We start from the raw sequence: 27,120 nt of genomic DNA, 5'->3' as shown, positions 1-27,120 counted from the left end.
TATAACATAGGGTTAGCAATCTAACCTGCTAGTTGAAGTGGATTTAAAGTAACACTTTCCCAGGTTTATTCACATTATTCATAATACCAGCTCCTCTAGTAGATCAACTGTTAAAAAGTGCCAAGTCTTAGGGTGAATTGGTAGATGATGTGTTAATCAGATTTCTTAACAGCAGAACTTTCCAGAGCCAATAATTAGCTAATGTGATACATAATGATTCTCAAAGAGGTGAATAAATCCTGCAAGAATTCCAAATTTATACTCAAGGATTGTTGACTGATAAGAATTAAATATGAAACACTTCTAAGGAAATTTGCTTGTTTTATCCCAAAGAAATGAATCTCACTTATGACCATGAAACCCTTTAATCGTCTATAGGACACACCTCAGAACAGCTGTTTAAGGATGAAAATCTTCTGAATGGTCCAGCCACTAATTAGTAGAGGGTTTGAAGACAATACCTAAAAGGGTCAGACCTTCTTTCCAGAGTCTCAGAAAAACCTTTCTGAACCCACATTTTTATGAGCAGGACTTAAGACCTCAAACCTGGGCCATGGCCACATCTTCAGGACAAGTCCCATGAATGAAGATGACACGTGTCCAGTGAACAACTAACCAAGCCAGGACCATCCTTAGGGAGGAGGGGGGAATAAAAGAAGGCAGAAGAGTGGAGCAATCTTAGGGCTTTTAGGGGGTCTTAGGGAGAAAGGCTTTATTTAAGCACGGGTTACATATATGGCCTTCTAGCTGGTCAAGGCTGGCATCATTACTTTACATCACACAATTGTAGGACAGAATTACCCCAAAGTAGGACTTTGCCTAAGTGGAGTGGTTTATGCAACATACAAAAAGCCACTACGTACTATCCCCAACCAGCCAGCCTTTGTAGCTGAAATTCTACCAACTGATATCTGTTTCCATGGATTAAATCACCATGGTTTGATAACCTGAAAATGTGTTTAGAAGGGTAATACACATACCCTCTTATCAGTCAAGAACACTTGAGTATAAATTACTCTACCAGACTCCTATATAATTCACCATCCAACTGAAACAGGTTTTGCAGAAATGGATACAGGGTGAGTAAGCTTAGATTCAGGATGGGGGCTGGGGAAAGACAGATGGATGACAAAAAGCATTCCAAGAAGGCACTCTAGGAAGGCTGCTGCAGTTGTGGGGACAGGCCAAGAGTTACTGCCCAGGGCTCATGTAACTTGTCCAGGTTGCTGCAGCAGCAGTAGCAGGACATGGGCCCAGATGTGCAAACATAGATGATGAGGTAAGGGTCCTAGATTGCCCAAGAGAGCCATCTGAAAGAGTCATTTTATGAAAGCATCCCTTTGGAGGGTCCTCCCTCTGAGGCTGGTGCCAGCCCAATCACACAGCTGCAGGAATGTCTCTGGAACAGAAAAAAGCTCAACCTTTTTAGAACAAAACTGGGCCTGGAGCCTCCTTCCAAAGAACTCCAGGGACTCCCAATAGCATCACTAACACTGAAAGTCCACTCACTATGGCAGGAGAGGCAGGGACCTTCAGACCCAGGAGACATGGAGAGAAAGACCGGGCTGGCCACCAGGGGACAGGCCTCCCAGATCCTCCCTGGAGAATCCTTACCTCACGGTGTCGGAGCTGCAAATTCTGGCCTTCATAATACAAGTTGTAGGTCTTCAGATGCAGGAGAAGTTCATTCCTTAAGGGAAAAACACAAGAGGTGGTCCCAGTCTCAGCTGAAGCCACTTATAATGCAGTTGTTCCCTCTTTTTCTCACCTCTAACCTGGCCTTCAGTCACCTCAGTCTGGGTGTTTGTCTATCTGTGTACACACACACACACACACCCCCAGAGTTCTGCCCCCACTTTCCATCACAAACTTCCCCCAGGATCAAGGTCAAGAGTAGACACTACCTAGAACAGACTGGATACAAGGAGCAACTCCAGAAAACCAAGGCAGGTCTGGGGCTGACACAGGCTAGCATCTCTCAGAACACTTCCCAAACCCACACTAAATATGCAGGCCCTGATAAGTCACAGATTCATAGAGGCAAACACACACACAGCCCATAGTCAGGGTTTCTGCAGTGTGTCTCTAAAGCCTTTCCTCCCTCACGCACACTGTGAGTTAGGAGGGGACAATCATTACAGACCTTCACGAGACTCAGAAACTTCTAGGCTTTCAAAAAGTTACAAAGGGACAGGTCTGGGCCCCGCTGACTTATGCTTCATAGACATGACCTTATCATGTGTTTTAAAACTTACCAACTCCCATCAACATAGAACACATGAATAAAGGCAGCTATGGTCACACAATGGAATATTATACAGTCATGATAACATGAATGAACTAAACATAATGTGGATGAATCTCACAGATATTACACTGAGTGAAAGAAGACAGACACAAAAAAGAACATATCGTATCATTCCATATATATGATGTTCCAAGTGGGTGTTAGCATTCAGGATTGTGGCTCACTTTTGGAAGTAATGAGGGGGCTTCTGGGTCCTGGCAATATAACATTTTGGTGCTTTTAGCTTTTTATTTTATTCTAGGTGTGTTTAGTTTATAAATTTTTTTTAAAAAAAACCTTACAAGGCCTCTAAATACTGGTTTCCAAATGGCCCCCCTGGGAGCACAGCTCTACTGAACATGAAAAAGAGAGGATTGCACACCCTTTGTGATCAGAGGGAGAGTTGTCAAACCTGAAAATTAATAAATCAAGTTTCATCTGTTCACTTTGAACAAGGTAAGCGGTGGGAGAGGCGAGAGGCTTGAGGAGACCCTATTCTCAGACAAGAGGCAAGGGAGCTCAGTCTCTCTAAATCCAGCCATTCAATGGAGAGATTTGGGGCCACACAGGAGGTCAAAACTGGCTGGAAATTTCAAGAAATTCCAAACAAGTTAAACCTAGATAATTGGGCGTGATTCTATGTAAGCCAAAGTGAGTTGGTGAAAAATGTTAGACTCCAAATAACCTAAAACAAAAGCTGCTTGATACTTTGGAACACACAGATCTGAAACCAGGACTTAAAATTACTGGTCAGTAGAAGGTCCTGGGGAAATCCTTCAGTGAAGAGGTAAGAATGATCTGTATCTCACACAACTGTGTGTCTGTGGACGGCCAAGGGCGTCTAACGAGAGTAAAACAATTTGGTCTCAAATAAACGTTTAGTTAAGATAAAGAACACAAATATGGACAAATTCCTGCACTGAATATAAAAATATATCTGTGAACTTATCATTTGAAAAAGTCCATTTTGGCTCAGGCCCTGTCATATTAGCAAAAATCTGAATTTAAGAGATTTCAGTGCCTATAAAGTGATGAAATTGTCTCCTTCTGTTCAGGGGGCACCTGTGCCCATTTTAGCCAGAACCCCAGCAGCACAGGGGTACAGCCCAGCCAGGACTTCCCCAGGGAATACCACGGACAGGACAGTGAGCAGCCGCCACCAGTTCCTCCTCCTGCAAGCCCTCCAAGATGCTGTATCTTTCAAGCCCCTGAAAGTGCTATGTCTTGAAGACCCTCTTAACTTCACTCTGTATGGCCAGGCTCTGGGGCCATATTTTCATCTTTAGAGCAACTCAGTTGCTCTGCTCCTTCTCACACACAAGAGCCTTAACTCATGAACAGAGGAGATTTTTCTGACGGTGGCTTCCATCCATATGAGACTGGCTGCCAGGGACACAATACTATAGCAAAAAGTCTTACTTGGAAATGTATTTATCTTGTCCACATGGGACTAGAGAAGTTTGGTGACTGTAGTCCATTCTTCCTTTCTCTTCTCATCAGGAGAGATCTATATTTGAAAGGAGAAGACAGAGGTTAAGGTCAGGTTGTGTCCTTGGGAACTCGGCAGAACACAGGCCAGGGGACAGGGAGCACGTGGCTCTCTGCCCCAAATCCACAGCTTGAGCAGCCAGACGCTGACCCAGGGCCAGTGAGATGTCACACTGCTGGCTGCTGCCTCCACTTACCACAGCCTCTGAGAAGAAGCACCCGAAGGAAAGATGACAATCCTTGCCCAGCCTCAAAACAAATGCCCCAGCCACAAAGTATGCTAACGCCTAAGCTGGTTCAAAGGATGACCAGTGAGTCTTCCCTGAAGAGACCTTCACTACACAGACTAGAGACTCATCTGGGAAGGCTCAGATTCTACTGAGGTAGGTATACTAAGGACTAGTAAACCACCTAAAAATGCCCACATGTAAATGGGCGCAATAAATTACAGCATACACATCTATGAGCACCATTAAAATATGACAATATGAAAGGCAATTTTATTGCCTGGGAAAATGACAACACATTATGAAAACACAGGTTATGAAACTATGGGTTCAGTTTTGTTTAAAATATATGTAAACATGAGATATGAAAATACATGCATTTATCTGAATGGATATATATACGCATATATGATACAGATTTAGGATATTCAGATATATATGTCCAGGTTTCTCAGCCTCAGCACTGTTGACATTTGGGGCTAGGTCATACTTTGTGGTGGCAGCTGTCCTGTGCGCTGGAGGATGTTTAGCAGGATCCCTGGCCTTTACCCACTAGACACCAGCAGCATGAATCCCAGTCCTGACAATCAAAATTGTTTCTGGACATTACCAAGTGTCCCCTGGGGTCTAAACTGCCCCCAGTTGAGAGCTCCTCGCATATGCATATAAAGATGTAAGTGAACGAAAGGCCAACTCTCTCTGGTAATGGCATTACCAAAATTTTTTTTCAAACATTTTATTCTGAAATTTTTCAAAAGTAAGGCTGAAGAAATGAGACAATGAATAGCAATACAGCTATGACTGTTCTATCCTTAACACTTACTACCCCTACTTTATCACACGTCTGTCCATCTATACATTCCTTTCTTTATCCATTCAGTAATCCATCTTATTTGTCATGCATTTCAAAGTCAATTTAGACACAAAACAAGTCTTAACAATTTAAGAAGTTGAAATCATACCAAGTATCTTTTCCAACCACAATGGTATGAAATTTGAAATCAATAGCAGGGGGAAAACTGGAAAATTCACAAATATGTGAAATTTAAACAACACATTCTTGAACAACTAGTGAGTCAAGAAGAAACAAAAAAGGAAATTAAAAAAATCTTGAAACAAACAAAAATGGAAACACAACATACCAAAAGTTATGAGATACAGCAAAAGCAGTTCTAAGAGGGAAATTTACAGCAATAAACATCTACATCAAGAAAGAAGAAAGATCCCAAATGAAAAACCTCATCTTACACCACAAGGAACTAGAGAAAGAACAAATTAAGCCCAAGACTAGCAGAAGGAAGAAAACAGCAAAGATCAGAGCAGAAATAAATAAAATGTAGACCAAAAAAAAAAAAAAAAAAGAAAAGAAATAGAAAAAGATCAATGAAACTGGGTTTTTTTGAAAAGATAAACAAGAAATGCATAAATTGAATCAGTAATCACATTTATTGATTTGCATATGTTGAACCATCCTTGCATCCCAAGGATAAATCTCATTTGATCATTTTAATGCACTGTTGAATTCAGCTTGCTAGTATTTTGTTAAGAATTTTCACACTTACACCAAAAGAAAACCTGTAGTTTTCTTTTATTGTAGTGTCCTTATCTGGCTTTGGTATCAGGGAAATGCTAGCCTTGTAAAAAGAGTTTGAAAGTGTTCCATCCTCTTCAATTTTTGTACAAGTTTGAGGAGGATCAGTATTAATCCTTCTTTAAACAAGTTTGGTAGAATTCACCAGTGAAACCATCTGGTCTTGAGTTTTTCTCCGTTGGGAGGTTTTTGATTGCTGTTTGTTGCTCAATATCACTAATCATCAGGGAAATGCAAATCAAACCACAATGAGATATCATCTCACACCTGTTAGAATGGCTATTATTAAAAAGACATGCAACAACTAATGTTGGTAAGGATGCAGAGAAATTGAAACCTTTGTGCACTACTGGCGGGAAGTAAAATGGTGCAGCCATTATGGAAAATAGTATGGCGGTTCCTCAAAAAATTAAAAACAGAACTGCCATATGACCCAGCAATTTCACTTCTGGGTAAATACCCAAAAGAATTGAAAGCAGGACCTTAAAGAGATATTGGCACACCCATATTCTTCACAGCATTCATCATAAGAGCCAAAAGGGGGAAGCCACTCAAGTCTCCATCAATGGATGAATGGATTAACAATGGGGGGTATATATACAATGGAATATTATTCAGCCTTTTTAAAAAGGAAGGAAATCCTGTTACATGTTACAACATGAGAACATTCTGAACCATGAGAACATTATGCCAAGTGAAGAAACCCAGTCACAAAAGGACAAATACTGTAGGATTCCACTTACATGAGGTACCTAGAGTAGTCAAATCCATAGAGACAGAAAGTAGTATGCCAGGGGCTGGGGAAGAGGGGATGGTAAGTGATTATTTGATGGGTGAGAAAGTTTCAGTTCTGCAAGAAGGAAAGAGCTCTGTGGATGGGTGACAGTGACGGCCCCACGACCCCATGAGTGTACTTCAGGCCACTGAACTGTACACTTTTAAATGGTTATGACGGTAAATGTAATGTGTGTTCTGCCATGAATTTTTTTTAATGGAAAAAGCAGGCAGAAAATCAGTGTTACAGTGACACAATGTGAAAAGGATTCAAGCCACTGTTGCTGGCTCCGGAGCCAGAGGAAGGGAAGACACGAGCCAGGTTTTGTGGGTGGCCTCTCGAAGCTGGAAGGGACAAGGGAATGGATTCTCCAACAGATCCTCTAGAAGAGAACCCAGGCCCTGCTGACACCTTGATCTTAGCCCAGGGAGACCCATGTTAGATCTCTGACCTACAGAACCAGAGGATAATACATTTATGCTGTTTTAAGCTACTAAGTTTTGGTAATTTGTTAAGAGAACCACAGGAAACTAACACAAAGCCCCCCTCAGGAAGGGGTATACGTGGGAGGAGGGAAGTGGAGGGCCGAGTTCCATCCAGAAAGTTCACACACCACCTGTGTACCCAAAAGTGGTACCCTAAGAACACAGCTGTTCTCTCTAAATTTTACTAATTTATACTCATTCACTCATTTCTAACGAGGCTGGTTTTATTTCCTCTTTGACCCAAAAGAATTCAGAAGAGTATTTCTCCCCATGGTTAGTTTGGTTAATTTGTTGTGCAACGCTTTAATTGTTCATTTCTGGATTTACTGTTTTTAGTCAAAGGGTATGACCTGTGCTTGTCTGGCATCATTTGCCCTCATGCTAGTTGGTTTCCTTCCAGGTGTTTACACACAACAATGTGCCTCTGTAACCCTAATTATGAAACGAACCATATGTTTACTTTTGGTAACAACTCCAGCCAACCAGTGGGTAACAAACAGATTTATCTATCTAAAAAAAATTTTTTAACTTTTAACTTTTCAAAAAAGGAAAAAAGTCATAAAAATCAGAGTACTTATTTACTACAAAAAATGGAAAAAAGAAAGTCAGACTACTGAAAATGTTTTTCTTTTTTTCTTAAATGACAATTACCCATAACGAGTGAGTATCCATTTTTTTTAAACCACCTCTTCCCTGAATGTGTACACTTACACATTCATTTACTGTCTGCTTAAGATATGCCAAAGCTCTGTGTTTACTGATGGAAATTCAACAGCAAGCGACATGGCACAGCCCTGCCTTTGGGGGTACATGGTCTGGTAGGAGGCGGATATGAGGGGAAAGAATTCTATCAAGGAGGTGCCATGGTGGCACAAAGGAAGGGCATCTAATCTGGACTTGGGTGGGGTCCCAGGAGTTTTCTGGAGGAACTGAACTCTCAACTAAGACCTCAGTGATGGGACGGAGCTGGCAAAGGTGAGTGGCAGAGGGGTCGAGGTAAAAGGAACACACACCGAGTTGGAAGTGTGCTGGACCTTGACCACATCGAGGAGTTTGAACTTTGAGGTGCAACAGGGGGGTGTGGTCAGCTGATTCATGGCCCCCAAAGAGATCCAAGTCCTAATCCTTGGAACCTGTCAATGTTACCTTATATGGTGACAGAGACTTTGCAGATGTGACTAAATTAAGGATCTTGAAATGGGAAGACTATCCTAGATTACCTGGGGGAAACTTGAATGTAACAAGTGAGAGGCAGAGGGGGATCCTGCCCCAGACAACTTCAGAGAAAGATACTTGAAGATGCTACGCTATGGATGAAAGATGGAGAAAGGGACCATGAGCCAAGGAACACAGCTCCATGGGTCAGAAAAGGCAAGCAAATGAAATTCTCCCCGCAGCCTCTGGAGGGAGCGCAGCCTTGCTAACACCTCGGTTTTGGTCGACCAGTGTCAGGCTTCTGGACTCCAGCATGTAAGAGTAAATTGTGTTGTTTTAAATCACCAAGTCTGTATTTTTTTACAGGGGCAATAGGAAAACAAGGGAAGTTTTGAGGGAAGGGTGTGATCTAACTTGACCTTGGGAATGATTACCCCACTCTATTCTCTACTTTGAGAAAGGAGTGGGTAAAGAAAACAGAGTCAGGGGGCCAATGGAGAGGCCTGATCCAGGGAAGCAGGTGAGGAGGATGGGGCAACAGAGTCTAAAGAATTTAAAGAGCCAGAGAAAGAAGTCATCACCCATCAATGAAAAGATTTGGAAAGGGCCAGATTCGACACGAGACTAAAGGCAGAGTCCAGCATGACGCCGGGCTGCCAGCGAGGACGGTGATGTCGATGGCGGTGCCACATTCACAAGCACTGACTGTGTGGGAAAACGGGCTGAACTTGAGGCAGGCCCACTGGAAACCTGCGATGCAGATGACCAGAAGCCTAGCCAGGTCTGCGGCTCAGGAGAGTGACAGTGTAGAGCTCCCGGGGTTGGGAATCCTGGCGCAGCTGAAGGCAGGGAGGTCAGGAGAGTGCCGGGGTCACCAGGGAGAGAGCAGGGGGTGCTGAAGGGGCGGGGCCAAGGGCAGGGCTCCAACAGACCCAGTAGGTCAGGGATGCGCAGTGGAAAAAGTGTCCCTAGAAGAGGAGGGAAAACAGAAGACAGTGTCCTGGAAGCCAACATGATACCCTGGAAGCCAAGAGAAGAGGGTGCCTTGAGTAGGAGGCCATGGTCAGCAGAGCCAGGAGCTGGTGGTGGAAGCCAAGGAAGGGAAACCCAGAGCGGCCTCTGATTTACCACCCAGAGTTATGGGGGACCTCAGCCAGAGCCAATTCCAAAGCCTGGATGGAGCAAAAATCGGGTTAGTGGTGCCTGGCCATCAACACATCTCATCCTAAATATTCGGGTTTTTCTCTGGCCAGAGAAATGTTATTCTATTCTTTCTTTGATTACCACTTCTCCTCCTTCCATTCCATTCTTCTACGATGTCTCTATCCCCTCCTTCCAACATTACACACATAACTATACGCACACACATACTTACATACATCCCTGCAGGCATCCTCCAAGTCTCATAGAATTTTTTACTCACAATCTCCACCTCCTTATTTTCCTCGGAATTCTCCAGCTAATCTTCTAACTCACTGCCTGGATCTTCTGCAGGACTCTCTCTTTCATTCACTGCCTCCATCATAAGCTATAATTTGGTAATTTTGTTCTGGATCTGAAAGCAATCTGTCCTGCTCCTAAGACAATTTAATTCCCTTGTGATAGCATGTCCTCCTAAATCTACTGAAAACATCAATTAGAGAATTTAAGTCTTCTCTACAGTTGTTAAAACTATTTGTTACTTGAGGAAAACAGGCAAATCAATGAAATGATACTGCTTACGGAAACAGACCCACATGTATTTGGGAAAATAGAATGTGGGCTGCCTTTCTAAATAACAGGGAAAAGACAGATTAATCAAACAAAATGTTGCTGGAAAACTGACTGGCATTTGGAAAGAAGGGAATGGGGAAGGAAATCCCTCCTCTATTCCTTCCACCAAAAGAAATCATAAATAAATTTTTAAAATTAAACATTAAAAAATAAAATGCTAGAAGGAAATGTAGGATATATATAAATTTGAACTAGGAAAAACTTTCTTTTGCTAGACCCAAAATCCAGAAGGTATGATTTAAAAAAAACAGATATCAATCAGTAAAAATTTTAAGCTTCTGTTTAGAAAAAAAAAATTATCCTAAGTCAAAAAAGGCAAACAACAAATTCGGGGGAAATATTTACAATACATATGATGAAAGGCTAGTGTCCTTAATATATAAAAGTCTTTAATAATTCAATAAGAAACAAACTCTACACTCAATAGAAAATTGGGCAAAGCACAAGAACAGATGGTTCACAGAAAAACAAATACAAATAGTTAATAAACCTATGAAAAGATGTTCAGCCTCCCTCACTATTTTTTACTTACCAAACTGATAAAAATTATCAAGTAGTCTGATGGCCCAAATGTGGGAATTCTCCAAAGCTCTCTACCTATTGGGTGATTTCACCAAGGTCATTGCTATAAATCTGATCAATAGACTCATGTGGCCCAGAGTCTTTGTCTCCAGCCTGACTTCTCCCCATGTTTTTTCTTACTTCTACGTTTCTTGGGTTAGAAATGTTAGGAAAGTACTTACATAGCCTACCATATTGTTGAACTGAAATTACAGGTAACTGATTTTAGGACCCAACCCCTCCTTCATCTGTCTCAAGGACGACATCTGCATCTGTCCAACCATTAGCACAAATCACTGGCTACCTCCAGCCAGCTGGAGAGAGGGGGAAAAAAGCCAGTTAAATTTATATACACTTGAAAGCAAAAACAGTAGCAGAGCAAACAAAAGGCCGGAAATTCAGAGTTCAGTCTAATATTCCTTAAACAGAGTATTGTTCCTCACAAAAGGAAGGGTCAGAGGAAGACGGCTGATGGGGCTGGAATGTGGATTCAACTGGACACTTCCTCCAAGGGTGCCTGCCAATAGCCACAGTCTTGAAGAGAGGGATTTCCTCAGCTAGCTAGTTGCAATTCTTCTCCCTTCTCTGTTCCTATCGAGAATTTATGAAGCTCTCCTGGACTCCAGAATGCCTGGTGAGAACCATTACAAGCAGCACTTCCACACTGCTTTGAGAATACAGAACTGATCTTCACCTTCTCTTTGAAAAGGGGAAAGCAAGTTAGGGAGGAAGGAGGGGCTTCCCACATCAGCCAGCATCTCAGCCATGGAACTGAGACAGCTCAGGGAACGGAGGAGAGAGAGAGATGCAGACGGGAATGAATGGAGGAGAGAGAAAGATGGGGACGGGAATGAATGGAGGGAGAGAGAGAGATGGGGACGGGAATGAACGGAGGAGGGAGAAAGATGGGGACAGGAAAGAAAGGGCAGCTTTGACACAAATAATTTTTGACGTGAAGCTGCTCTTTAGAAGTCTGAAACATATTTAAATCTGCTGAACCCCTCTGTGAACATGGCCATTTACTCCTCAATAATTCTAAATCAGTACAATTTCTCCTCAGAAAAACTTTAAAAGATAAAACGTATACTGAAGGTTTACTAACTACCAAAGTACGTGTGCTGAAATGTCTGGAGATGTGAGTACCATTGGGCTTGCCGAGTCAGGATGTGAGCCTCCCACTCACCTAGTTACACTGCAGACCTGATGAGGCCACCAGCCGGTCAGTCCTCTCCTGTGGCACCAACCTCATGCCCTGGCAGAATGTTCCAAGTTCTCCTCAGCTCTATTAAACACCTGGGCGAAGCCAGTGGAAGTGGAAGCAGCTTACCAGTGGAACTTAGTAGATCCCATGTGAAAACCCATCCATCACTTCCTGCTTCCTCCAGAGATAACTTGAGGGTACGACCTTCCCTAAGATCCAAGAGAATGTCTTGGGAAGGTTCCTAAGCCATGGGGCGATGATGACGTCGCTGTTACAAAGGATTTTCTGGAACCGCTTTTCCTGCTCTCTGGGTGTGTCCATGCTCCTTCTCAGACCCAAGCAAACTCACATGTTCCTAGACCCTGATCCAAAGCTTAGCTCTACCTCTGTCCCAGCACAGGGTTGGGGGACAGGCGCCCACAACTCAGCCTATCCTCCATCACAGCACTTATCACCCACCACACCGAAAACATCCATTTGGTGCTTTGTGCCCCTCCTGGACCTGGAGCTGCCCCTCTCTGGCCCCCCAGCTCCCAGACTGGGCCTCTCTCCTGCATATGTTCCCAGTCTCAAGGGAGGCAGCGGATTCAACAGTCAGCCCAAGGAAAGCTAATCTCCTGTCTCAGTTCAGGGAATTCCTAGAGGCAGAGGTCAAAACAAGGATTCTTGTGCGCACAAGTCCCTGAGGAAGTGTTTTCAGGAGAAACTGGAAGTGAGTAAGGGAAGCAGGACTGGGCCGGGGAAGGAGGCAGTAACACAGGTTCGGCTGCAGCCCGTGACAGGCTGATCCCATGGGAGCTCTAGGGTGTGCATAACCCCGCAGAATTGTCCCCGCCTGACACAGGCAGGCCAGGCCCTTGTGCCCTGTGCTAGTCAGTCACTGGCTGAGAGCCACCCCTGGGAGGAGGCAGTGAGTGCAGCTAGGACCTGTCGGCAGTCCACGCCCAGAACATGCAATAGATAGAGGGGCTCTGGGTGGGTAACCACAGCGTCCACCTCACCTGCCCACATTAGGGCTTGAAGCAGCTCCTGGCTCTGTCACCTCCTCCCACCCGCCCGCAAGCTGGGGGAGACAGCTGCCGCAGAGGACCGCCAGGTGCAGGGCAAGGCTGAGCTGCGCGAATGGGGACAGACCTGCCCCAGCTCTGGACCAGCCGAAACCCGGAGTTGTAGCACAAAGGATCCTTTCCTTTTCTTTTTCGCAGACCCCCCATTCACAGGTGTTTCCAGCCTCCCCGAGGATAAATGAGGGGCCGTCCTGGCCCTTGAAATGAACCGGCTCGGCTTCCTGTGAGGAGGGCAGGCATTTACATCCTCAGGAAGCTTGAGGAGGTGGGAAAGGCAGCCACAGCTCTCTTCAAAGAGAGTAGGATCTCCTCTGTTCTTAGCTTTTGGTTCCTCCAGACCCCTGTGCCCTCACACTCCCTTGGTGAAAATGGAGCCGGGAAAACACGACACAGTTACTCTGGTCTCCGAGCATCCCCAGGAGGCCGGCTGATCCCTTCGCAGTTTCGGTTCCAGCCTAGAGACTAAGTGTCTCTCACCTTACTGATCAACTGGAAAGTCCCCAGCAGGCAAATACAGAACAGAAAGGGGGACAGCCCCTGGCAGGAAAGTCCAAAGTGAGAAGAAATGCCCTCTTTTGTGTGTTTTATGGTTTTTGTTTCCTAAAATGCCCCCCTGGTTGCATCCCAGGAGCCAGGCCCCACCCCATTCCCACCTTCGCTCCCAGGGTAGGGTGGAGGTGGGGGCGCAAGAGCTGGTTATAGGACCCGGGCAGTCCCAGGTCTAAGAAAGTGTAACTCAGAGAGAGCCCCGGGCTGGGAGCAGGGGGGGCTTATTCCATGCCACGGCGCCGCTCCTTGACCAGCGAGAGGGACGTGCACCTGGCCAGGCCTCAGCTGAAACCAAGGTGGGGAGGAGGATCAGCTGACCTCGGCGCGCAAGACACCTCAGAGGTTGGAATGCTGGGTGCTCATCAGACTCTTCTGGAGCGGGGCAGGGTTGGGGGTTGATTTAAAATTCCTGAGGTCCAGGCTGCAGCTCCGGACCAATTTCATCAGACCCTCTGGGAGGAGATCCGGGCATGCGCATTTTTAAAGCCTCCCCAGGTCATGTCAGTGTACAACCAGGGCTGAGGACCACGATGGAATCTGGCAGGGATAGATCTGTGTAAACTGAGGACACCCACTAATGCATCTCAAAGCAGCCTTTCAAGAATGGAAGGAGCAGAATTTTCCAAAAGCAAACTGAGTTGAGTCTTTAGTTCCCCACCCCCCACATTACTACTATTTCAAAGGGAAAAGGAGACAGTGTAGAGCATCCCAGAGGGTTAGTGAATGCAGGCACAGAGCTGAGGCAAGGGCCCCCGTCCAGCGAACCGAGGCACCGCACCACAGAAGCCAGGAAGCCCGCTACGGGCCCCAGATACAAAGGAAATGCTAGCTGCAGGCCTGCAGCTTCCCCTTTTGAGGCCTCTCCCCACCTCTTCTCTGAACCCTGCCCTACCCTCTGGGGACAGTCTGGAGCCCCTGGGCTGGAGAAGAAAGTTATCTGACAAAGTGTTTCATACTATAGTGTTGAAGACTGCCTCATCTGGTCTCCTGAGGGACTCTGCTTTGTAACCAAGCAGTGACAGAGAAGACAGTGTTCACCCCTCTGCACCTCAGCCCCCTGGTACGGGGGCAGGAAGAAGTGTCGATGGCAAACAGGAAACCCCAGCCCTATTGTGCCACACAAGGAAGGAGACTTGAGCTTCGGCCTGGGGCCCTGCCAAGATCTAGAGATTACAAGAGATTCCACCTGAGCCTGTCCTGGACACGGGCAAAACGCAGGCCGCCTAGGAAGGGAACAGCACACTCTATCTACCATCTACACTCTTTATTCAATAAAAGACCCACTACTGGCCAAGCCCATGTACCTCCTCCCTCCCCTGTTCCACCCCAGGTGTCCAGGCCCCCAGTGACCCACCCACACAGCTCTCGCAGTCACTTTGCTCAGGAAAAGGGCTGACATCCAACAGCACCAGAGGGAGAAATAAGGTCAAGTGTGCTGGGTATACATATTCCACTTCCTCAGCTGTACTGGGACTGTGAACACAAAGCTCCGCCCCTCCCCACCCCTGAAGGATGCTAGACATGAGGGAATAGGGAGGCGAAGGCATCTGGGAAGAGGATGGCTTGTCCTGCCTGAGGCGGGATGGCGCTTACAGTGAATTAGCAGAAGACGAGTCGAAGGAGGCCTTGGTCACCTGTTTCCTCCACAAACAGAGACCAGAACAATCACCGTATTATTATTATGCTAATAATAAAACAACAGATGTGAAGAATAGACAGCTAGCAGAAATGTGAGCTTACTGTCAGCTGTTTAATCCCCACAACAACCCCATGAAGAAAGAAACTCGAATATTCCCATTTTGTAGATGAAGCAACTGAGGCACAAAGAAGTGAAGTAACTTGTCCAAAGACACCCAGCCAGGGAGAGGCAGAGCTGGAGTTCAACCCAGGGCTGTCTGCTGCAAAGCAGAACCCTTATTTACTCCAGCATCTTCAGAGGTGAAGGGAGAGAGTTTTCAGCTAAAAGTCACCTGATCTGGCCATATTGCAGGGAAGTGGACATCAGAATCCCCCAGAGGGCTCACTGAATATGGAAACCCCCCAGTTTCTGACTCAGTACTTCTCGAGCAGCTCTGCTGGTGCTGCTGGTAACAAGACTCCTGAAGCTTTATCTCATTTCTTAGAAGAACCTATGGGGAAGGCTTTATTTTTACCGTTTTGAAGATGAAAAAACAGAAGGTCCCAGAGATGAGGCATCTTGTCTCAGATCACAGAGCTGACATGAAGCCAGTGCCCTAAGTGCTGGACATGAGGAGCCCCGAGCAGGACAGGCAGCTGCAGGCTGGCTTCAGCTGCGGCCGCAGCACACCCCAGTCGTGGGGACGACAGGTGAGCCAGTGACTGGCCTGGCAGACAAGCTGTAGGAAAAGCAGGCCCTGCAGGGGCCGGGGGTGGAGATCCTGTCCAGGGACCCAGCTGCTTGCAAGGCCACAGAACCACGAACCCCCAGACACATCTTACCCTGTGTCTAAAGAACAAGCTACCTTTCACACTCATGGGCCCCACAAACCACCTGTCTCCCTCCTCCTGGAAAAAGCCTGGGGGTCTGACTTACAACAGTTACCCGGCCCCTGCTGATAGGCAGCCCCACTCCCTTCCCAGGAGGCAAACCCCTGTAGGGCTCACCTGTCAGATAAGGACCTGAGATTCAGCAGATGGCCAAGCTGGGCTCCCTCCTGCCAGCAGCATGGTCTGCAAAAGCCCCCGCTCCTTCCACCTGCCAACTGGGGCCTTGGCCCTTCCTGCTCAGGCCTTCTGCACACAGGTCTGAACTCCCCAGTGTGGCTGGGGAAGATCTCAGGAAATGGTTCCAGGATTCCTGACGGGAAGACCTGCCTCCCACTCCCATGCTAGCGGGCAGGTGGCCGGGTGAGTGACCTGGAGAGTCACAACAAACACTCACTCACCCAAACAATCACCTTGCAGGCCCAGATGAGCAACTAAGTGTTTACAGGGACGTCCCACCAACATTCACAAGCCCTTGACCTTCTGGATAGATATTTAGAAGCAAACCCAAAGGCTCTTAGCCTCATATCAGATAAACAGGGAGTCGGAGTGGGACAAAAAAAGGCATAAAGGAGGCAAAAACTCCAGCAGAAAAAGCTGTATGTGTGTGACTGTGTAGGTATGAGTGTGTACATGTGAGTAAATGTACGGGTATAGCTGTGTAAGGGAGAGTGTGTGTGTGTAAGGAAGGGTGTGTGTGTGCAGGAGTGTGTGGAGAGAGAGGGAGTGTGTGTGTAGAACTTAGACTGAAGCTCAGAGAAACCAAAGACCTAAAAAGCTAACCCGCCAATGACTGCAGGGAAGGGCCCGCTCACATCTGCCCCCCTAAAGCAGCACCTCCATCACCGTGGACCAGAGGGGCCCTGCCAAGATGTACCCCTTCACAGGATACAATTCAACAAAATGCAAAATTCCGTGTGACCGACTTGGCCGGAGGAAAGAGTGGGAAGTTGATGGAGGCAAATAAGATAAACAAGACCAAGCATTCCTTGACCTGCATTTCTCAAAAGTGAGGGCTGTTTTATAGGATATTTAAAGTCCTACCTCCAGAAGGGCAAATTAAGCTTTCCTCCAGCCCAATGATTATGAGATTTAAGTGGAGCCCCGTCCCACAGGAAGGGCCCAAGGTCTGTATCACTCCTTGTGCGCTGAGTCCCCACTTGCCACCAGCTCCGCGGGGACCGCTGACTTATCCGGGCAGGTGAGACAGGAGCCTGCAGTCCCGCATCTCCCACAAGCACAGTTTCTTTCTGGCCACACTTCCTGTTTACTGAGTGTTTCTCTGAGACTCATCTCTGACCTCACATCCCCTTCCTAAGGGAACCCCAGCGGCTCTTCCCTTTTTTGGTGCTATAGGCTGAGCATCTGAGCTTTGTGTGCAGAGATCTTGAGGTTTCCTCTCTGGGCCACCTGGGGCCAGGACTGGAAAGCCAAAAGCGCTGGCCTCCTCCACCCGCACAGACGGGCAGGTTCCTTGCCCTTGGAAGCGGCGAGGAAGGATCCAGCGTGTGCTGAGCCCTCTCCTGGGGCAGCCACTGGGGAGTACCTTACACCCATCCCTCTCTAACCTCGTTAACCCGCTACCACGTGTGTGGGGAAATTCAGCCTCACACAGCAGACCTCAGAGCCAAGAGAGATGGCTGGTCCGGGGGTTTCCAGAACATTTCCAGGAGGCTGAGGGGGAAGTTTTCCACAAAACCACACTCACACTCTCCTCTGCCTGTCCTGCAACCAGCTAACCCTAAAAAAAAAAAAAAAAAAATCACCATGAAAAGCAGAACTTCTCGAAATGGCCTCCAAAGCCATTTCTGTAAAAGCTTTACACTCCCTCCACGGTCTGGGATTAAAAGAGAAGCCTTCTGCTGGGCAGACAGAAAACAGACAGGGTCAGGGAACATAGCTTCCGAAGAGCACAGTGGGCACTTGTGTCCCTCCCAGACCTGCTCTCGTCCACCAGCTCACTTGGAGAGCCGGACAGGCCCTTCTGGGAGCTTGCTAAATGAAAAACTTTAAGCATTTCCACAGAACAAGTTGTCCCACAGCAAAGCCACTTGCCCCACTCCCATGACCCCAGAATAGAGCCATGCAACCTGGCTTCTGGGTCCTGAAGCTTCCCGACCTCAGACCAGACTGCCGCACACACATGTGCCACCTCTGCGGCCCCCACCCCACCACGTCCTCCGTTATCCCGTCACATACACGACCTCTGGCACATGCAAGAGAGCAACCCTTGCCCCAGACGCCTGTATAATCAACTGTAAGGTCCTAATGGAGCTTTAGGAAGAGGGCTCTGATTATCTGAGATTGCCACCAACCTCCCCAGAGTACTTAGGGTCTCATGGACCCCAGCTCGAGTTCCCCCTCCACCTCCATCGGGCTGACCTGCCTGGGATGCAGCATTCAGCAGCCACACCCGCAGCTGCCACGGTGGGTGTTTAGCCGGTTGAACTGAGCCACAGGGTCTGGAACACACAAAAGACGCTTAAAATAGAAAGCTTGAGGCTCTCATTCTCAATCTTTAAGGAAGATGGTCTCAACCACCCTGAGTTTTAACCTCGCTGACTGCAGGACAGCTGTTAGGTTTGAGGCACCGTGAACACCAGGCACAGCCTCTCAACCCCCGCGTCACACACAGAAACCCCGGGTAAGATGATTCCACAGGAGGGGCCCAGCTGCCAGGGCCCAGGAAGCCCCACCTGTGATCAGCTCCGAGGCCCACTGGCTGTCCACCTTTGTCTTGCCAGGCTGAGATGGAGGTCAGACCCTGCCCCCGCCCCAGGTGACGGCAGAAGGGGTGGCAAGGGTGGCCAAGACCTTGTGACCCAGCCTGAAATGAAAACCCCAGAGACCTTCTACCTAATAAAACTGGAAAAGGAAAAGAAAAAAAAAAAGAACAGAGGAAATGTCTCACTTTCAATTCAAGATTTTTAACATAAATTTGTATTATAATTGTTGTTAAAAAGAAAAGAAAACCCCAGAGACCAAATGCCACAATTCTCTCCCAGAGCTTTCGCATTCCTTTCGTTTTTATTATACAAGTAAAGCAGACTTTTTCATTACAAAAATATAGATAAACAAAAAGATTAAGATCCACAAAAGGACAATTATTGTACAATTCCACTTCTCTGCGGAACCTAGAATAGGCGAGTTCATGAGGACAGTAAGTACAGGAGAGGCTCCCAGGAGCTGGGGTCGGGGGACGGGATGGGGAGTTAGTGTTAGTAATGGGTATAGAGTCTGTGTCTGGGATGATGGAAAAGTTCTGGACATGAATAGCGGTGATGGTCACACAATACTGTGAACACTTAATGCCACCGCTATGGTCTGAATGTTTGTGTCCCCCCACCAAATTCACATGTTGAAATCCCACAATGGAATTAGGAGGTGGGAACTTTGGGAGGTGATTATGTCATGAGCGGGGAGCCATGAACGGGATTAAGAGACTTCACAGTGTTTCCAGGCCCCTTCTGCCACATGAGGATACGAATGAGAAGTCTGCGATCTGGAAGAGAACCCTGACCTGACCAGGCTGACACCCTGATCCCAGACTTCCAGCCTCCAGAACTGTGAGAAATAGGTTTCTGTTGTTTATAAGTAACTCAAGTCTGTGGTATTTGTAATGAGATAGCTCAGACTAAGACAGCCACCGAAACATACACTTAAAAATCGTTAAAAGGGTCAATTTTATATTGACTATATTTTACCATAATAAGAAATTGAAAATCTTTAATGTAAAAAAATTTAAGATCAAAACCTTCCAAAATTCTATATCACTCAGAAAAATCACTATTAACATTTTGCCATACATCCTTCCAGAGGCAAATATAAATGGATAATATGATGTATTTTACAAAAACAGCACATTTTTGGTAAGCTATTTTTTTAGAAATATATCATATTTTCCCACATTAACAGGTACACATTTATAAACTACTTTTTTGTAGGCATATGGTATTTCAATGTATGGATATACTATGATTAACAAGTTGAGTATCGTTGGACACTTAGTCTCCATTTTTGGTTGTTATTTTTATAAATAATGCTGCATGGGACATCCCCCATGCACATATTTTTCTGCACATGTCCAATTACATACTTAGGATAAAAATTCCTATGGGTCGAATTGCTCAGTCAGGGACTCCCTCAGAAGGATTGTCAACAGAGCGGTCTGAGTAAACCAAACCAGGAATGTTGAATTCTGTCATAACGACATCTCTTTCTCCACATGGATTTTTCTTGGATTCCACTTGGGTGTCTACCACATTGCATAGTGGTTCAGAAAAGTAGGGAGTAGCCTTTCCATGCAAAACCAGATCCTCCTTCCCCACTCCCCAGGCCTCCTCTAGGGACACAACAGGCCTATGTCATTAAGTGAAACTGTGTACACAAGGAAGGCAGGATTTTACTGGGATAATTCTACTGAAAATCCTTGTGCCTGCAGCAAAGACTCCAGTAAAACTAGGATGGTCCAGTGCTGGGTGCCTCGTGGTGGGCAACCTAAGCATAGACACGTGTAAGGTTTGGTTTAGTTAAAGAATTTCTTGTATGGACAGAAGGAGAACGCAATGGACTCTTCCTAAAGAGACCAAGGGCTAGAAGGGACCCGTGGAATCACCTAGTCTCTTGCCTTGGAGATGGGGAAACCAAGGCCCACAAAAACTCATATCATAAACATCTTAATGACCTTTAAATGGACCCCAGAAGTGTCTCATACGCAGTGATTCAGTCAGTTCAGAGCAGAGTTGAACACACTCCAAATTTTGGCAGCTAGTGCAATCCTTACCCTCCTCATCCTGTGTACAAAATTAGAAATTAAGACCACTAGTCACATCCCAGCTCAGTCACAGCCACGTGTGTGCTGGAGCTGGCTCCCACTGGCTCTCAAGGGCCGATGGTGCACACTTCTTCCCAACTCAGTGTTCAGTGACATCATGTTAGTCGCTTGAAATCAGCCATGGTGGGAACATATACACTACAGAAATCAGCCAACACCACAAAAGCAAGGGTTCTCCCTGGACAGCCAGTTGTTAAATACTCATCAGCACAACACTGGTCACAACCTAGATGTGAAAACCATGAACAAGTGATCTCAGTTTCCTCACCTAACCTAAAGACAACCTCATTCCAAAGCATGGTAATTCTCCATAGTCCACCACAGTACCCACCCCCGGTCCATCATCGCCCCACCTGTGCTCATCAGTGAGCCAGCAAATGTTCGCCTGAATGGTTGCTGTGTGCCAGCCCCTGTCGGAGCACATATCACAGTAAGATAGTAATCATTTCCATTGTGCAGTTGGGGAAACTAAGATTCAGAGATTTTTAACTGACTTTTTAATCCACAGACTAAAGAATTAGGTTGGTTTCCCCCAGAAACTGTAAGACAAGAAGTCAAGTGCAAGTGGAAGGGGAGTGGGAAAGGAAGGTGGCCAATGAAGGGAGCCAGTAACCACTGTGAGCAACTGAGATTTGGTCCTACTAGGTAACTCTGAAAAACAACACAGAACATGCCCCAGAGTTACTCCACCGGAGAGGTGAGAGTGCTGGAGTATTTGTACACTTTCTCCCATCATTCATTGGTTGAGGTCAATGGAACATGGGAAGGATGCTGTTGGCACCTATTACATTGCCCAATATCATGCAGCTAGAAAATGATAGAATGACATTCAAACTCCAAATCCAACACTTTTTTCATCACTCTTATAGAAAGGAGCAGTTAATCAAACAAACACTATGGGTAAAGTGCTAGGCAGGCAAGAGGAAACCTACTTCGCCAAATCATTTTGCGTTGACATGTCCAAGGAAAATATAAGGTATCTTTTTGCTAATTTTTAATCAATTGAAGGAATTAGGAAAAGCTATTCTAAGTCACTTTGCTCATCCCACAGGAATTAACCAAATGCCCTTCCCTGTCCCCTTCTTCCGTGAGAGGCTGCCTTCTCCAGCTTGGTCACAGCTGCCTTGGGCAAGAGTTCCGCAGCCCCAAGCTGTCATCCCCAAGCAGTGCATCAGCCTGTGATTACCGGCTCCAGAGTCTACCATCCCAGGCGTGATCAAAGATGACCCCCTGGCCACCCAGCCAACCAGATCTGGAGGATGTTCCTGTTTACTGTGTCCTGCTTCCCCTCCTGCCCCTGTCCCATCCCTTCCCCCACCACGTCCCCCATGGGAACCCACAAGCAGCCAAGTAAATAAAACCAGCAATCACGGGCCTGTGGTAGCCTTAAGGGCTTATTTAAAATTCTTCTGGAGAGGCAGGGAGGTGTTTAAATAGGACAGTGTGTCATTGGGGTAAATAAGTGGACCGTATTGTGAAGAGTGCACCTCCTCACCCCTCCCAGCACTCTTCACAGCCTCTCGGAGGGATTCTCTGACTTTCTAGCTCCACCTCCACACCCCACCTCCCACTGAGGACACTTCCTGCCAAAGTATCCTAGAGAGGACTGAAGGAAGGAATTAGCCCAAGGTCCTTTTGTGCTTTGGTGACAGGACCCCTTTCTAGCAAGCCCTTGGCACTCCAGCATTGGTGCCAGAATACGTGGTCCTGGGCACCTCTCCAACCAACTCTCTTGGCCATTCTTAAGCAGCTCACATACAGAGGGCAGATACGAAGCTTGGCTCCAGGGCACCAGGGAATAGACCCAAAAGTCAAAGCAAAACCCGGCGATTGAGCGGTCCCAGGTAGGCCAGCACATCCAAGAGCGAGGAGGAAAATGGAGGGAAAGAAAGCAAGGTGTGTAGGGATGTCTACCGCCCTGGATCGACTCCTAAGAGAACACAAACTGGAGAGAGGATCTGAACCCTCCAAACAGAAGCCAAGCAGACGTGCACAGCAGTGAGCTCTGGAGCCCTAGGAGCAGAGTGAGGCCAACCTCAGGAAGGGAGGGACGCTGCTCCACTGGAGAGGCCGCAGGACAGATACTGCACACGCCCTGCCCCACTCAGCTGGGGGCAGAGGGCATATCCCCTAACTTCCTCTGGAGGAGGGTGTGACTAGGGGCCCCAGATCCCCTGGCCTCCTCTCAGCCAGGCTCTGCAAAGTTGCCCGTCATCACTCTAACCAGGTTTCACAGGCATAAAAATGAGAGCGGAGGAACATGGGATATACCTGGGCTACACCTCAAAGATTATCCTGTCTCCTCAGGACTCTACCTCTGCTTTCCCATCTTCTGAAGAAGGAGGAGGACACATCTTCTAGCCTTCCCAGCACAGGGAATCCTGAACTGAACCAGCCCAGACTTCCAGGTGCCCGGGCAGGTTGCATGCTATACCTCCATCCTTTTCTCCCAGGACAAGAACTACCGTCTTTCCAAAGCGACCCCACTGCTCTGAGCTCAGTCATCATTTGAAGCCCTCTTCTATCCCCCTGAGGCCCAGTGGACTGTGGCAGCTGCCAGGCATCAGAGGAGACCTGTTCAGAGGAGAAAGCACAGCTGGTAGCCACACTCATGGCCCCACTCCAGGGTCTCTGATCCCAAATGGGCACCTCCCCAGGCTAACTCCATACTTAGGTCTTTCAGACACTGCACTTGGACACAAGTTTAAAAAGAAAAAGCCCTCTCCTCAAACAACCCAATATACCTTAGCCATGAGAAGTTTCTTTAATTTTTCAGATGACCTGCAGAAAAAGGTGCCAGTGAGTAACTGTGGATTGGTAAGTAAAATAAATCCAACCCCAGATTCCTCCACCAGATGCTCTGGAAAGAAGGCTCCTGGCTCTGCCTTACAGCTGTTTAAAAGAATCATTGTTTCTAATTCTTTCCTCCCATTGTACCAGATCAACTGTGACAGGAACTGTTGTCACTGGTTTATACATTCACTCATCACATGTAAAGTGATGTATACTATACTATAAACCTGGCCAGCTCTAGACATGGCCTCTGTTCTCTAGAAGAACAAGTTCTGGGGACCCAGACTGCACACCTGGGAATAAAGTGCATAGCAGCGTTCAGAAGCCTCCTGTCACTGAGGCGCTGAGGAAGGAGCTGTGGACAATCCAGGACCCACAAAGCGCCCCAGGGTAAGATGGAATCCTCTGTCTCCCTGTCTGGCCACTAAGCCTCTCTGCTGTCCCCAGGGCTCTCCCAGGTTAGGAGCTGAGTGCAATGCAGGCGTTCGAAATGCAGAAGTGGCCGCCGTTGGCTCCAGGCAGTTGCCCCTCTGTTGAAAGCAGACGCAGTTCGCAACGACCTCCGGCACCAGCAGCGGAGGCGGGCAGGGAGACAGCAAAGGGGAAGTGCCACCAGGACCAAGGGCCCTCGAGCATCCAGCACCCCTGTGATGGCAGAGGGAGGCTCGGGCGCGCCGCCGGCCCGCCCGGGAGGCTGGAACCGGCCTCCTGAGAACCGTCAGTTGGGCAAGGAAGAAGGGGACCGGACTGGGGTCGGACACTCCCCAGGGCTGTCGGGGCCTGCCATCCTGGCACCTGCCGCCCAACGCCTTCTTGCCAGGAAGTCCCGGGGATGGGATGGAGGCGCCTTCCCGCCGTTGCTCGTGGCGCAGAGATTAGGAAGGACCCCCAGGGGTCGGAGAGGGAGGACGAGCCTGGAGCCACAACTTTCTCCGGCGGAAGGCAGGAGGGCTGGGGCTCCGTGCCTACTCGGCCTCTGGGGAGTCCGCACGCGCGGGGACCCCCGGCATCTGGGGAAGGAGGGAGGAGAACAGGGGCAGACGAGGACTGGGGGGCTGACCTGGACGGGGCAGGGCACTCTGCGGGAAAACTTTCGGCGAGGCGAGAGGGGGACAGGGGAGAGAGGACCGCCCAGTGCACCACACCTCGCGCCCCGCAACTCGCGCCCTGAGCCTCGCTCCCCGCGCCCCGCGCCCGAGCCTTGCCTGCGTCCCGAGCCGGCTGCATTTCGAGCGCGCTGCGGGGACTGTGGAGTTGGAAAGTGGGGGTGCTACGGCCAGGGGTGCTCCAGTCCGCGCCTCAGTCAGCGGTCGGCGGGCCCGGCTCACTTCCAGCAGGGCTGGGCGGGCGGCAGCCGCGCCACTGAGGGTCGGGCGCCCCGCCCCCGCTCCCCTCCCGCCCCCCGCTCCCCCTCCGCCCCTCCCGCCCTCTTTCCCGCCGCTCTGCCTTTATCTGCCCCTATCCGGTCTGACCGTCTGCCCTCCCCCTCTTTCTCTAGCTCTCCATCTCTCCCCCACACCTCTCTTAGCCTTTCTTCTTACCCCCTCCTCTCCCGCCCTCCCTCCGGAGTGGGCGGGGCTTCTCCCCTCCCTCCCAGACAAAGCTGTGGCTGCGCGTCCCCTCCTTCCCCGCCTGCGACTCGGGGCTCAGACTGCCAGCGCCTCTTCCGGCCTGGGGTGGGTGGGTAGAAGGGGGTGGGGTCGGGTGGGGAGGATGAGCTGGCTCCCCTCACCCCATTCTCCGCGGCTGCCTCCAAAAAGGATGGAGTCTTGGCCTGGGCCCCTCGGCTCGCTCCGTGCTGTGACAGCCACTCCCAAGAGAACAGTCACGCTGTCCCGCGGAGCCCACTTCAAGCGCCTTGGATTCCCCAGGCGGAGGATGTGGGATTTTTTTTCCCCCTAACACCTGCTGCTTACTCCAAAAAGGGTTTGAGCTGATCAAGGCCCCTTGGACTTATGCGGCTGGTAGACGACAGCAATGTGAAGGAGGCCAAGTTTCTTTGTCCACTTCTCACCTCCCTCCTTAGCCATCCCTGGATCTCCAGGGGCTCTCAGAGCACAGGAAGCCCTGGAGCACCCCAGATTCAGGGCACCTTATCTGTTGCCTCTCTCTTATCAGAATTCTTACCCTACCCGCCCCGCTGCCCCCAACCAACACACACACACATACTCCAGCCCTGCAGACTCAGTCCCCACACCTTTTGGCTGGAAGGGAGACTAATGGTTAATGGGTAGACAAACCTCTGGGTACAGCTGGGTCAGCTCATCCCTCCTGAAAGCCAAACAGTCTTTATAAATTCATTGTTTGGATCTTGGAATGTGTCTCCCTTAGAAACAATGTTACAAATGGTGATCTGCTTCCCAGGCTGGCCACCAAACTCTTTGGAAACCAAAACTCAGCTGAAGAGTGGTGCTGAAAACCGTGTCTTCTACCCTGGAACAAGGAGACCTCTGATCAGCTTTTTCTATAGGTATAGGGGGGAAAAAAGAATATATATATATGTATATCTTCTGGTTCTTTCCCCTCTAGCTATAAACACAAAGCTCAATCTTTAATTCCCCCTCTCCCACTCTAAACTTTGGAGTTACTACTCTGTACTAGTTAAGCTTCTTCACTTTGCAGGTAATAAGAACACTCTCAGGGGAATGTATTATGAGGACATGGGGATTTCCCTATAACCTCAGGGTCAGAACTACAGGGAGAGTTCTGTAAGAGGCAAATCCAGAAACTGGAGGGCTTGTATTAACCCAGAAAGTCTCTGAGGAGCCAGCTCTTCTCTTTTATCAGAGACTGTCCTCTGCCCCCTAAACACATGACAAAGGGTAGCCATCGCTTCCATCACTGGGGCTTAGAACTCCCTGCTGAAGAAAGCAGCCGTGTCCAACTAGAATCCCTTAGTCTCTTCTCTAGTCTCCCATGAGAGCAGCTCATTGGCCCAGCTTGGGTCAGGTGACCATCCTATGACCAGTCAGCTGGAGCCAGAGGTAAGCTTACATTGTCCAAATTGCCAGGAACCTTGACTTCTTTAAAATAATCCATTCCTCTCCACTTACATTCTCTGTCTTGGTGAATACGTTGATTGATTAGTTCAAGACACCAGAAAACATCTTTCTTTTCATCAATTTCCCTGTACAGAAAGCACAAGAGAGAAAGGAATAGGCCTTTATCCTTCAAGGCAATGTAGGGACAAGACTTCTGTAAAAGGGCTAATATTTTGCAAATAGTAAACTGATATATTAAAGCCCACCCTTAAGCCATGTTTTCTTGCAGACTTCCATCCCCAGGGACTGGACCAGGAGGCCAGGAGGGACATGGCCCCAAGGGAGCAGCAGAAAAGTATTTCTAAAATCATCCTCCGGTAGAAATACAATGCATGTCACAGGTGCAATTTAAAACTTTCTAGCTCCATTAAAATAGTAAAAAGAAATAAGTGAAACTAGTTTTAATAATATATTGCATTTAACCCAGTATAACCAAAATATTACCATTTCAATGTGTAAACAATATAAAGAAATTATTCATGAGATATTTTACATTCTAGTTTTGTGCTAAGGCTGAAATCAGGGATGCATGTATACTTCAGCACATCTCAATGTGGACATTCAATTTTCATCAAAAATACTTGATCTGTATTTAGGCTTTATAAAATTTTCACTTGAAAAAGTATACTCACTTACCTACATTATTCCAACATGCTTAAAAGTTTCCCAATAACTGAACTCAGTATCAATTTTTAATTTAAGGTTTAATTAATTAAGGTTACATAAACTCAATATTCAGTTCCAGTAGTCACATTTCAAGTGCATAATAACAACATGGAGGTAGTAGC

The 27,120-nt window shown here is 47.7% G+C and overlaps 1 protein-coding gene and 1 long non-coding RNA gene across 4 annotated transcripts in view; one reads left to right on the top strand and one right to left on the bottom strand.

Annotated features, from left to right (window-relative positions):
* Positions 1-24,683, bottom strand: part of RASSF2 (Ras association domain family member 2) — a 39,119-nt gene extending 14,436 nt beyond the window's left edge. Inside the window, exons 1-3 of one of the 3 annotated variants that reach the window (XM_032461879.1) lie at positions 24,497-24,683; positions 3,707-3,794; positions 1,615-1,690 (exon numbers count right to left, since the gene is read on the bottom strand). In XM_032461879.1, the coding sequence (XP_032317770.1) occupies positions 1,615-1,690; positions 3,707-3,765 (135 nt within the window). In that variant the 5' untranslated portion in view covers positions 3,766-3,794; positions 24,497-24,683. Of the gene's footprint in view, positions 1-1,614; positions 1,691-3,706; positions 3,795-11,525; positions 11,565-16,708; positions 16,998-24,496 lie in introns of those variants that run through there. The other 2 variants (XM_032461880.1, XM_032461881.1) reach the window with 2 other exon arrangements.
* Positions 23,260-26,690, top strand: LOC116657966. Its single transcript, XR_004313153.1, has 3 exons — positions 23,260-23,681; positions 25,656-25,761; positions 26,562-26,690. It is a non-coding gene; the product is annotated as an uncharacterized LOC116657966 (long non-coding RNA).
* Positions 26,691-27,120: the final 430 nt, after the last annotated feature.

The sequence above is a fragment of the Camelus ferus genome, chromosome 19 (genome assembly GCF_009834535.1).
Source record: "Camelus ferus isolate YT-003-E chromosome 19, BCGSAC_Cfer_1.0, whole genome shotgun sequence".
In the NCBI taxonomy this organism is placed as follows: domain Eukaryota; kingdom Metazoa; phylum Chordata; class Mammalia; order Artiodactyla; family Camelidae; genus Camelus; species Camelus ferus.
This window is presented reverse-complemented; position numbering and strand designations above follow the sequence as displayed.